The sequence below is a fragment of the Ylistrum balloti genome, unplaced genomic scaffold (assembly GCF_031769215.1).
Source record: "Ylistrum balloti isolate Yb309-2 unplaced genomic scaffold, AGI_CSIRO_Ybal_v1 Utg369632, whole genome shotgun sequence".
In the NCBI taxonomy this organism is placed as follows: Eukaryota; Metazoa; Mollusca; class Bivalvia; order Pectinida; family Pectinidae; genus Ylistrum; species Ylistrum balloti.
The window spans coordinates 141,016-154,542 of record NW_026781897.1 but is presented as its reverse complement, the minus strand read 5'-3'; the positions used below and the strand labels follow the sequence as shown (position 1 = coordinate 154,542).

The following is a 13,527-nucleotide window of genomic DNA, read 5'->3' as shown; positions in this document are numbered from 1 at the left end:
AATCATTTTAAATATTACATGTTGTTCAAGTAAATAGACGTTTGTAACGATCGAACTATTTATAGAACTGGATATCTTTCTCCTTAGTCTCTTCTTTATTTCGTTATCAAAGTATTTTAGAGATGTGCATCTTTTTCTTATTTCCATATTGTAAAAATTCGAAACAATAAATAAAGTTCTGAATATAAGAACTTATTTTCTGCAGTTTAGGTTAAATATCGTTCACTAAAGATAAGGCAAAAACATCATTTAAATGTTATTATATAAACCACTTGACAAAGAGTGTTAGTGATATACTGTGTTCTCCCTAGGGCTGCCATAGATTGAGGTTGTTTATTGAGCTTAAAACCAGAAATAACTACGTATTAAGTATTAATATTATTTAAGCGTTTTTCAGATGCAGTTGTTTAATTCACATTTTCCTTTTCAAATAACAATAATTAATTTGAATATCGGTTGTTGCCATATTGTCGCTTGACCCAGATATTATTATTACTCTCTTGTAAAGCAATTACAAAGAACACAATTTACTTAAATAGTCGCATTATCGTGAGAATCTGACCATATTTCCAAGTCAGTCAACTTTGATGTCGAATATGATGAAATTTAACTGCGCGTGCGTGCCGACAGAAGTGGCCACGGCCCATCTGGTACAATTTAATGGTGTTTCGATGACACTTGAGCAGGTACGGGTATATCAGTCGTGGACACATGCGATAACGGTCATTACTGACTTTAACTAGTCATGTACGGGTATCACGCTACCGTCTGTGTGGTCATTTTGGCAGTGTTGACCACTGATCAAGTGAAGGGAACTCGATATGATGGGTAAGTAACGGAGATCCATTTATTTCGTACGCTATCTATTATTTAACTGTTCTTTATTCCATTCTTTACATGGACGTGTTGAATCCTGTGATAACCGCTTCCACTTTTCATTAAATACCTGTCTATAAAGGCCTCATTCCTGTATTTAATCTCTATATAAGAGTCACCTGTCTATAAAGGCCTCATTCCTGTATTTAATCTCTATATAATAGTCACCTGTCTATAAAGGCCTCATTCCTGTATTTAATCTCTATATAAGAGTCACCTGCCTATAAAGGCCTCATTCCTGTATTTAATATCTATATAAGAGTCACCTGCCTATAAAGGCCTCATTCCTGTATTTAATCTCTATATAATAGTCACCTGTCTATAAAGGCCTCATTCCTGTATTTAATCTCTATATAAGAGTCACCTGTCTATAAAGGTCTCATTCCTGTATTTAATCTCTATATAATAGTCACCTGTCTATAAAGGCCTCATTCCTGTATTTAATCTCTATATAAGTGTTATAAAGGCCTCATTCCTGTATTTAATCTATATAAGGCCACTCATTCCTGTATTTAATCTCTATATAATAGTCACCTGTCTATAAAGGCCTCATTCCTGTATTTAATCTCTATATAAGTGTTACCTGTCTATAAAGGCCACTTTTCGCCATTTCTTTAGTGACCGCTATACACAGATTTTATTACTGTCTTCCACTCAACTGAACATAATTACGATAAATGAATGCCACTGTAACAGACAATGACAAATTATAAATCCATTTCGGACTCGCCCATTCTAATTTTTAAATAATTGTTCCTTGTTTAAACTACGCGTATGGCGATAAAAAAATCTACTTTTGAATTTGCGTTCCGTTATAATCTAACTTCTGATAGAGATGTTCTGCAAAATATAGAATTGGGGTACACAAATCAGACTTATCATATATATAGTTAATTATATCTATGACGAATATTGCCGCCCTGAGTGTCCATGTAGAATTCTGGAAGGACAAATCACTTCAGCTTTAATGTTCTCCCTGTCTGTTTTATATTTTGTTCCCTGCTAGGGATAAAATTGTATCGACACACCCACTTATTATTTAATTGGGATTGGCGACGGGAAATACTATATCTCTCATTGCATGTCGTAAGAGGCGACGTTTTGTGGGACACACCCTCCATGGCGGCAATGCTTTTTCGGATGTCTTCTGTTCGGGAATAGCCTAATAATAACGTCAGATGTATTCCTCTGCACGTGTACGTGAGACAACTAACAGTGGGGTCCTTGCAGAATCTGGGTTTTTCCCCTGCGTCCTCTACTCTCTGAGAGGATATCGGGGAGATCGAAGTAGATGTGATGCCAACATTGCCGAAACACTTGGGATCTGGACAATTTATCTCCTCTCTCGGTGATCCTCTTTGCATCATTTCTCATGACCCTTGCGGATGCCCGGATGTTAAATTGTGTTCAGACAAAACGGAATCCGGTATGATAATGCTATGTTCATTAAAGACGAAAACACATTAAAGTTGACAAATAAAGTAAAAAAGAGTTCTTTTTGAGATAAATAAAAATTCTGATTCCCAAAAACTTCGGAGATGCCCCCTAATTCTGAATTTATATTTTTGGATAGCTGAAAAGAACTTATCATCTTCAAAGTCCTCAGGTGAGCGCACTCCTGTTGAGTCACGCCTACATGTAATATACAGATGAGTTTCACTTCGGGCGGTCAGTGTTAAAAAGATAATCGGTCGGACAGGTGGCAGGCCTTTTATACCCTCGGATGCCCCTATTCTTTTTCAAGCAAGCCCTGGACTTAAAAGGTCGCCACTTCCTTAGATACAATGTCCGAAAATATCATTAGCTTAGGGAGGAGGTCTCGGAAGCATTCCAAAAAATATGCAAACACGTGATTTTTTTTTGCTTTGTCAGCCTTAATTATAAAATTGGGTCAAGATGACATCAGACAAAGCGACCAGTTAGATGAAATATGACTATCTCTCCGTTTTTTGTTTTGTTTTGTTTTTGTGTTAAAATGTTTTAGCGAGAAAATAAGTTAAGACCTAAAGAACGTGCCTAGGATTATAACTGTTTTATTGTCTCTATAAATACATAGTTAACTCACAGTCTGTATGCTGTATGCTTTAGTTAATATCGCTTATATAAATATATTTGTAGACAGTAAGTTGAATGTTTAACATATTTGTTTATCGTAGTTGTATAGATGTAACTATTTTAGTAAGTCCTGATTTATTCACCATGAGATTCTATATGGAGGTTATAAGTACATATATACATATACATTATTGTTGACTCCCACGGAAGGAACCGTAAAGAACAGACCAACTTGAATATGGCGAACAAACAAATACGTTGTATATACATAAAGACAGACAGATAGACGGACGTACGGTCCAAATGCGACAGACAGACAGACCTGGATAATACCAAGCTTGATTAAACATCGGTCATTTTCACACGAACAAGTTTATATTAAACAGCCATTTCCCCTTATCGATACTAGATTTTAGATCTGACATCTGTTACAGCTATTTATAGTCCTCATTATATGACCATCGTATTTAAATATCAAGGGTCATGGCTTCAGTATGTAAATATCAAAGGTCATCACTACATAATTTTAATTGTATACGTATACATTAATTTGTTGAGTCACGTGACGATTCCTTGCCTAAAATTTGCTGCCATTTTGTCCACGCTTGCTTATGCTTACCTTGTCGCGTACTTTCATTTTGTGTATAAACAATTAACGTCTATTTTTTAATCAGTGACCTGAAAAGACTATCCATGAAAATAAAGTTATTTTGTCAGTTGCTATCAATACAATCAAACCTACTCCAGAAAATACTTGATATAAGAAGTACCTGTCTATAAAGACAACTGGTTTCAGGTCTTAATGCAATACAACTCATAGCAATCGGATCTCTATCTAAAGGTCGCGTACCAATCAGGACAACCTGTTTTCTGGTCCGCTGACTGGCCTTTAGTGACAGGCCTTACTTTAAAATATCCCGTTTCACACACGTAATCTAAGAGTTTTATCTTTGAAAAACGACAAGAAATTTTGTTACCTTATCTTGTTAATTTTCAATTTATTTCAGGCATCAACTTCTTCGAGTTCATCCCACAACTTCCCGTCAGGTGGAGTTTCTCAGAACACTCCATGACAACGGAAACCTACAGGTACACAACACCTCTGTGACACTGATTCTAGACAGCATTAAACATGATATACTGTCGGTATTTTTTATTTCCACGTATAGCCCGGACGTGCCGCTGAATTACCCTGAAATACACATCGCGAGTAAAATTCAGATATACCGAACTCCCTTTTTAGATTCTGATTCGTTTTTGTCTATTTTTCAGATGTCTGTAACAAAGATCAATATCAATGATAAGAATCGCGGGCTAGAGATGGAACATTCATGTTCTCATCGATTCTGTAGCTTTGATTTTATTCTGTGACTGCTGGTGATCTGTTCTTATTTGGGGGACGTTTAATTTGTTGTGTGTTTCGGAACAAAGCCGTATCTGCCTTGGGTCTTATGAAGACGGTATTCCTGGGTGATGGCGCCAACAGAGAACATTTTTTATAGTATTATCACACTGACATGGCATCACCTAGACACGGTAGCATGACACATCATCCGGTCACATTATAATAAAACAGACAGAGCAATGCTTAACGTTAATCATCGCATTAGACGGTACCAAACCTATAGACTAATATTTTGGTCTCAGTCAAGGGACATAACCCACAATATTTCATGCGTTGGCGGATATATTGGCGATGTTATACACCATATTAAAATCTATCTATGTTTTTCGCTAGAGATAAAGAGTGCACTTTTAAAAGAAAACGTTTGATTTTATATCCGTTCAACTGTTCAACTTGGGTCAAACTACAAAATGTACTTACCTGGAGGCGGGCAAACAGAGGGAAAATCTCTTCAAGACAAAGCAAAATATACAGGTTTAAAAGAAAAGAGGACTTTAGTAAACTGAAATAAAAATATTGGTGTCGATTCTGACACTTTCAGTTGGTATTTACGGACATATGAAGTCTGCGGGATAAGAACAGGATGTTCATCAGCAAGAAATGGATGTACCATATTTTTCGGTTTCACGTTTTGGACACAAAATTAACAGTGTTGTCAAAACATCATCCCCTTCAACGGAGGGCGCTGTTTATGTCGATGACTTCATCATATGCTATCGATCTAAGCACATGAATACCATCGACAACTTTAACTTTTTGAACCTACTACAAATCTGGGCAGATGTTCACAATCAAAAACAGCTTGTATGCATTTTTGTCAAATTCGGAAACAACACGACGATCCAAACATGTCTCTTTCCGGTTGTTGAGCAAACCAAAATCTTAGGCGAAATATTCGACAGGAAATTATCGTTCCTTCCGCATATAAAATACCTTATAGCAAAATGCCTTAAAGCAAGTTGGTGTCCAACACTTGCTGGGAAGCTCATAGAAAAGTTTTGCTAAGACATTATAGAGCTCTGTTCGATCAAAATTTATAGTGTTTTAAGGGCAGGAAACTTCAGTTGGTTTATATTGCCTTTGATATTCCGTCGCCATTAACAGTTCATAAGCTGTTAAAACACAAATGTTTAATATGTAAGAACTAACGGAATAACTAGGAGAGAGGGATGAGGGAGTGATAAGTTTTACTATTTGGCAACCGTGGTAGTATCTTGAAAATGCTTATGTTTTAACTATAAATCTATGTCTGTCTGTCTCGTGGGTTTTATGTTTGGCTACATGAGAGTATCTGTGTCGGTATGATGGAGTTTTGTTACGATATACTACATATGTTTTATTGTTTAAGGGGAGATTTGAACAAGTTATCAAAACCTGATGTTAAAAAGGTAAAAAAATATCTATTAATTTGGATTATCATATCAAATAAATTTTATAAAAAAATTAAGTCTAGAACACTCCTGTAATTAAGTTAATACCCGGTATTTAAGATCCTCAATTGATAAGCAATTAATCTTACTTCAGCTTGATTTTTGGACATTTCCTGTTCTTGACCATGATGTAGACATCCGGGTCCCTCCGAGGTCAAGGTCGTACGTGAAACAACTCATTAAAAACGCGGGACTTTCAGCAAGTGTTGCCATTGACGATATCCAATCGTAAGTACGAATATCGTTCTTCCGCTGTTATAACGCCAATGACGACCACAGTGTGTAGCACAAATTATATATCAAACATTCACAAACTGACAAGTTTCAGAAAAGGCTTAATTTACTGAGTAATAAAGAAAGCCGAAGTATCGTGAAAAGCAAAACTCCTTGGATCAATACAGTATATTTTGAATTCCTCTATACCAGTAATCCTACTGAAGCATTTTCTAGGAGAAAAAAGGTTTTCTGTTGTTATGCTAATTATTTATAAATACTTGAATTAGATCGATAGATAAAGAATTTGAGGACATGGCCAACGCACGGATGTCTAGGACTGGTCACGCAACCTACAATTTTCTGTGTGATGCTTTCGGTATCAACTGTCCTGAAGACGAAACCGGAGGTGGTCCTACAACGCCATCTGGTGAAATTGTCGGCATATTTGCACGACATATTGAGGCAAGTTCTTTGTAATTTTTAGTTAATTTATCATCTGCAGGGTAAGATAATTCCGGAACACTTACATCTTTATCTTTGACTATTCGAAATCATAAACTCATATAAAAATCATAAAGCTTTACATAGAAATAAGAAAACTAGCAGCTCGGCTAACACATATAAAAATGTGGTAGCTGGATATCTATTTATCTTTTTTATTGTTCTCATTTTATAAAACTTGACACAAACAATTTCTGTGATATTTGAAAACTTTATAGAATATATAGGTTTTGTCTATAATATCATTTAACATCAGATTGACAACTGGTTGACCGCCATGGCGTCCGAGTTTGGACAGCTGGCCACGGTGGAATCCATCGGCACCTCGTACGAAGGTCGTAAAATGAACATCATCAAGGTAAAAAAAACACGTCTATATCGTGTTAAGGCAGTATGATATGATGTATTGTCTAATATCTGTACCAAGAAGTCTTGTTCTTTATAAAAATGTATAATTTTATCAGGCTCCAGTTTCACGAATCTTCCTTATCTGAAGAAAATGTAACCTACCAATACCTAAGTCAAGGAAAACCATAACTTATAATGTCTCTGGGCAATAACTTATAATGTGTCTGGGCAATAACTTATAATGTCTCTGGGCAATAACTTATAATGTCTCTGGGCAATACGTCAAGGAATATCGTTGAAACTGTGGCTTGATTTCATGCAGAAACAAGTGTATGTTACGTATTAGACAGATAGATTATGCAACACGAACTGCGTACACTACCAGTAAACCAACACATTCCTGTAAACTTTACAATGTTCTTTTAATTTGTCCGATGTTTACTTGCATTCAATGAAATACTTTTAAGTACTTCGCCCCCGGAATTACCATTGTACATTGTTTTTTTTTAACCCATTACACTGTAATTTACTGTTGTAAATGTCTATCTTATTCCCTGAAATCTACACCCTTTTAAATCTGTAATGACCATCTTAATTTTTTTCATTTGATTTTTTTTATCTTTTTCTTTGTACACTTATTTTGTTTTTTTAAAAATATATGTTCATGGTGATCTAAGGTTGCTGATGTGTGTATTCATTAAAAGAATTTGTCAGATATGAAAGGAACCTCGTGTACAGGTTGTTGAGTTGTCGCCCTTCAAATGCAATATCTTGTCTTCGTTACTCTAACTAGATCGGCAAAACCTCCCCGAACGTCAAGCCCGTGATCTGGGTTGAAGCTGGAATCCATGCGCGTGAATGGATATCTCCGGCTGTGGCTGTTTGGACCATTGATAAGGTTTGTAACAAGTATTTACCGCATGATGTCATAACATAACTACCCTTATCCTCGAAAATATCAGCAAATAACATTTTAATCATGAAGACCTGATCAAATTATTCTACAATATATCTTCTACTTAACCATACTGTATTGCACAAACCTACTATTGTGTAAATATGAACACCTGAATCTACTTGTACATCAGGATTTTTGTGACATTTTATTATTTAATGGCCAAAATATAAAAAAAGTTACCGGTCGTAATAGACAGGTGTGTCTTTAGATGTAATTATTTTGTTTTGTATTTAGACAAGTGTTTGCTACATACAGATGTCATTACAGACAAGTGTTTGTTATATACAGATGTCATTACAGACAAGTGTTTGCTACATACAGATGTCATTATAGACAAGTGTTTGTGATATACAGATGTCATTATAGACAAGTGTTTGTTATATACAGATGTCATTATAGACAAGTGTTTGTGATATACAGATGTCATTATAGACAAGTGTTTGTGATATACAGATGTCATTATAGACAAGTGTTTGCTACATACAGATGTCATTATAGACAAGTGTTTGTTATATACAGATGTCATTATAGACAAGTGTTTGTGATATACAGATGTCATTATAGACAAGTGTTTGCTAGATACAGATGTCATTACAGACAAGTGTTTGTTATATACAGATGTCATTACAGACAAGTGTTTGTTATATACAGATGTCATTATAGACAAGTGTTTGTGATATACAGATGTCATTACAGACAAGTGTTTGTTATATACAGATGTCATTATAGACAAGTGTTTGCTACATACAGATGTCATTACAGACAAGTGTTTGTTATATACAGATGTCATTACAGACAAGTGTTTGCTACATACAGATGTCATTACAGACAAGTGTTTGTTATATACAGATGTCATTACAGACAAGTGTTTGTGATATACAGATGTCATTATAGACAAGTGTTTGCTACATACAGATGTCATTACAGACAAGTGTTTGTTATATACAGATGTCATTACAGACAAGTGTTTGCTACATACAGATGTCATTACAGACAAGTGTTTGTTATATACAGATGTCATTACAGACAAGTGTTTGCTACATACAGATGTCATTACAGACAAGTGTTTGTTATATACAGATGTCATTACAGACAAGTGTTTGCTACATACAGATGTCATTACAGACAAGTGTTTGTTATATACAGATGTCATTACAGACAAGTGTTTGCTACATACAGATGTCATTATAGACAAGTGTTTGTGATATACAGATGTCATTATAGACAAGTGTTTGTGATATACAGATGTCATTATAGACAAGTGTTTGCTACATACAGATGTCATTACAGACAAGTGTTTGTTATATACAGATGTCATTACAGACAAGTGTTTGTTATATACAGATGTCATTATAGACAAGTGTTTGTGATATACAGATGTCATTACAGACAAGTGTTTGTTATATACAGATGTCATTATAGACAAGTGTTTGTGATATACAGATGTCATTACAGACAAGTGTTTGTTATATACAGATGTCATTACAGACAAGTGTTTGTGATATACAGATGTCATTACAGACAAGTGTTTGTGATATACAGATGTCATTATAGACAAGTGTTTGCTATATACAGATGTCATTACAGACAAGTGTTTGTGATATACAGATGTCATTACAGACAAGTGTTTGTTATATACAGATGTCATTATAGACAAGTGTTTGTGATATACAGATGTCATTACAGACAAGTGTTTGTTATATACAGATGTCATTATAGACAAGTGTTTGTTATATACAGATGTCATTATAGACAAGTGTTTGCTACATACAGATGTCATTATAGACAAGTGTTTGTTATATACAGATGTCATTATAGACAAGTGTTTGTTATATACAGATGTCATTATAGACAAGTGTTTGCTATATACAGATGTCATTACAGACAAGTGTTTGTTATATACAGATGTCATTATAGACAAGTGTTTGTGATATACAGATGTCATTATAGACAAGTGTTTGTTATATACAGATGTCATTATAGACAAGTGTTTGTGATATACAGATGTCATTATAGACAAGTGTTTGTTATATACAGATGTCATTATAGACGAGTGTTTGTAATATACAGATGTCATTATAGACAAGTGTTTGTTATATACAGATGTCATTATAGACAAGTGTTTGTTATATACAGATGTCATTATAGACAAGTGTTTGTTATATACAGATGTCATTATAGACAAGTGTTTGTTATATACAGATGTCTACTGGAGACGGGTATGTGTCCTATACAGGTGACTTATATAGATGGTTATTTGTTATACACACGTGGCTATATATATATTTAGTGTTAGTCACTATAGACAGGTATTTGTTATATGTAGGCGCAAGTTAAACTAACGTCTTGATTTGACAGAAACTTGTCCAGGTCGTTCTCGTAAAGAGAACATGTTCTTACACACATTAGCATAGGATAATTGTGTTTTCAAGGAATTGCCACAATCATTTTGATCAAATTTCGTACGTTTATCAGATGTTACGAAACTACGGTACAGATGATGACGTCACATTCATGCTGGATACATTTGATTGGTATTTCCTGCCGTCTGCCAACCCGGATGGATACGAATACACATTTACAGACGCAAGTATACAACATTGGTATATACAATTTGTACATGTGACTACATAAGTAAACGATATCAGTAGTCATGGCTTTATTTTAGAGGTCATTATGCTATTGCAGATGAACAGATATCACCGCGCTTTAGAAAAATTAGCGCTACGTCCACTTTTTAGATATAATCACAAACCTTTAGTTTTAATGGCAATTCAACAACATTAGGAGAGAAACTTCAAATCGTGTCATACAAATAGGAGAGGATAATTAAGTACAACAAAGCCGTTATTAGAGGTTTTCAATTTATTTCTAATTTTATACAGCTTGAGAGAAACTTTTCGATTTGGTTTGACTGTGAAGGTAAAATGCTCCCGTGTGTGTACTTTAAGGTCATTTTGGACTATGTGAAACCTCTAAAATAAACTCACTGCATAAGTTTGATAAAAAAGATGATAATAATAATGTATTGCTACACTGCAGGATCGACTTTGGAGGAAGACAAGGAGTCCACAGGATCAAGGCTGTATGGGTGTAGACCCGAACAGAAACTTTGACATAGAGTTTGGAGGTATTAGTGGATCACGGTTACTGTAAAATGTTTAATGGGGCTCAGTTATCGTGTTAAACTGATTTCCTGAACGCTTGATTATGTTGAAAGATAAATCTCAATAAACCTGCGGGTACAAATAGGAAATTTGAAATCACTGATTAAGTTTGCCAACGAAATCAATGAAAATAATACCCTAACAAAAAACAACGATTTTACAGTATACGCCAGGACTTTTTTAAAATGTCAAAATTATTTCTAGTGGACATACCGTGCTTTAACTACGTATTTAATTCTTTGATGACAAAATGCACGTTTGAGTAAGATTGTCAAGGTTTGTGTTTTACAAATGTTGTGTACGAACTTTTGTGGAATTATCAAAAAATCAAAATAAAAAAGAAGTACTTGGTGATCTTTTAGCGCAAGATATTGAATGACCTCTTGACCCAACGTCTACATTTGTAATAAATATAATCTTATTTTATACATATGTTTATGTTATGTAATTAATATCAAAACCATGACACTGTGTTCAGACATCATCACGTGTTTAGAAAGTAAACACGAATCAACACATTATTTATGTAACTTTTATTGTTACAGGAAAACCAAACCTCAAATGAGGTTTAAAAACTAATAACATTTTGTTGTCATTGATCTAAAAATGACCCAACCCCGAATTAAAGATTTTTAAAAACAATATTTCTAACAGGAGCCGGAACAAGTAGCAACCCATGTTCAAACACATATCCTGGTAAATACGCGTTCTCGGAACCAGAAACTGCCAATATCCAGACGTCTATTATGAACGTACGTGACCGGGTTGTTGTTTTCCTGTCATTTCATGCCTATTCTCAGCTGATGTTAACTCCCTATGGTTATACGTCCAATAAACCATCTGACTACCAAGAAATGGTAAGCTTTAACCTGGAAGTTCTGTGTCACAAATGAATGCATGTTTCCGTTATCCTGGTCATCATGTGTGATTTTTCTTTACTTTAGAGAAGTCAAGACACTTTCCGCTTCACGCTCCATTTTACTGACATGTAAAAGGAGACATTTTTTTTTCTATGTTTAGATCTTGTACACATTTTTGAGATATAACATTTGCTGTATATAAGTCTTTATTAATTCCATGTATGTACTTTTGCATTTCTAATCTGTTGATACTATTCGTAGTCATTACCACGACTTTTCATAATCATGATTAGAAACGCTATATATGATACACGTATGCTAACGCCTCTAAGAAAAAGGTCCAACGCTGTAATACCACCGTTGTCATTTCCGGTTGTAGTTACGCGTTGCGGATGCCAGCATGGCTGCCTTGAAGGCGGTTCACGGGAAAACCTTTCAAGTCGGCACACCACCAGAAATCCTGTGTAAGTACAGCGGATTTAATAAAAAGTGGGGGTGGGGATGGTGAGTATATTAGCTAGCATTAACAATCTGTTTGGAATTGTTATAGAGAGACTTAAATCGTACCATGTTTTGTCTCGAATTTCATGTAACAGAATCTCTCTGATTTCTAAAACCGGCTTTTTTAGGATTAAGGAGCAATACAGTAATCTTTAATGATTTAATTTGCAGAAGTTAAAAACAATACATGAATGTTTTTACAGAAATAATTTCAAAATTCGATGTATTAAGCAAGAAATTTGTAACTATTTCCGGGTTATATGTTGTAGACGCGGTGTCTGGAGGCACCTATGACTGGGCCAAGGCGAAAGCTGGGGTGAAATACTCGTACACGTACGAGCTTCGCCCCGCGACGGCATCGTCGGCGCAGTCTGGATTTATCATAGGAGAAGAGCAGATTGTTCCCAGTGGGGAGGAGGTGTGGGCTTCCCTAGTTACCATCGCTAGGGAGGTCCAACTCTAAGCAGGTTGCCGATTAATAAGGACATGCGACACTGACGACCAAAATGGAATCCAAGCGTCACGATGAATTTGATTAAAATCAAATTACAGAGGAACCTTTTGATCTTAATTTTAATCAATATCTAACCTTTATCATCAACCAGTACCACAAGACTTCAAAACATGGAGCCATCGAGAGAAAATATGAAAGAAAAAGGTTTGATTCTAAAGAGAAATAATGTTGAAATAAATAATACACATTATTTAATCTAATCAAGATACTATCAGCCAGTGGTTCGCTGTATTTAGTAACTGTCTGCATTCACTAATGTTATGAAAAATTGCAAATGAGTTCAATAAAATATATAACAATACGCCGAGTTATTATCAATATTTAAATATCATGACAAATCAATACGTTTTCATAGTACCGAACTGACAATAAATCATTCATTACATTTGAAAGTATTGATTTATTCCCGGTGAATATTTTTTGTCCTGAAACGTGTCCTGCATTTTCTAACTTAATTTTTATACCTCATATCGAGTTTCGATTGCGGATTGAGTGTTGGATTCATTTTGTAAACTGTACAAAACATTCTACATGGTAAGGATTTTAACCCCACTTTACACAAAGAGGAATGTAGTATACGGCCTATATACAAACAACATATCAACACGCAAGGAAACCAGAGGTAGACGTGTAGCGAGGTATATGACCTCATAACATAGCATATCACCTGTCAACACGTAAGGTGATATACGATAT

The 13,527-nt window shown here is 35.0% G+C and overlaps 1 protein-coding gene across 1 annotated transcript; it reads left to right on the top strand.

Moving 5' to 3' along the window:
- The first annotated feature begins 745 nt into the window (after nucleotides 1-745).
- On the top strand, nucleotides 746-12,780 carry LOC132552548 (carboxypeptidase B-like). Its single transcript, XM_060216729.1, has 11 exons — nucleotides 746-828; nucleotides 3,939-4,020; nucleotides 5,861-5,994; nucleotides 6,270-6,444; nucleotides 6,740-6,841; nucleotides 7,625-7,729; nucleotides 10,265-10,375; nucleotides 10,832-10,919; nucleotides 11,611-11,813; nucleotides 12,196-12,280; nucleotides 12,587-12,780. The coding sequence occupies exons 1-11, from the start codon at nucleotides 746-748 to the stop codon at nucleotides 12,778-12,780; spliced, it is 1,362 nt and encodes a 453-aa protein (XP_060072712.1).
- The last annotated feature ends 747 nt before the right edge of the window (nucleotides 12,781-13,527 follow it).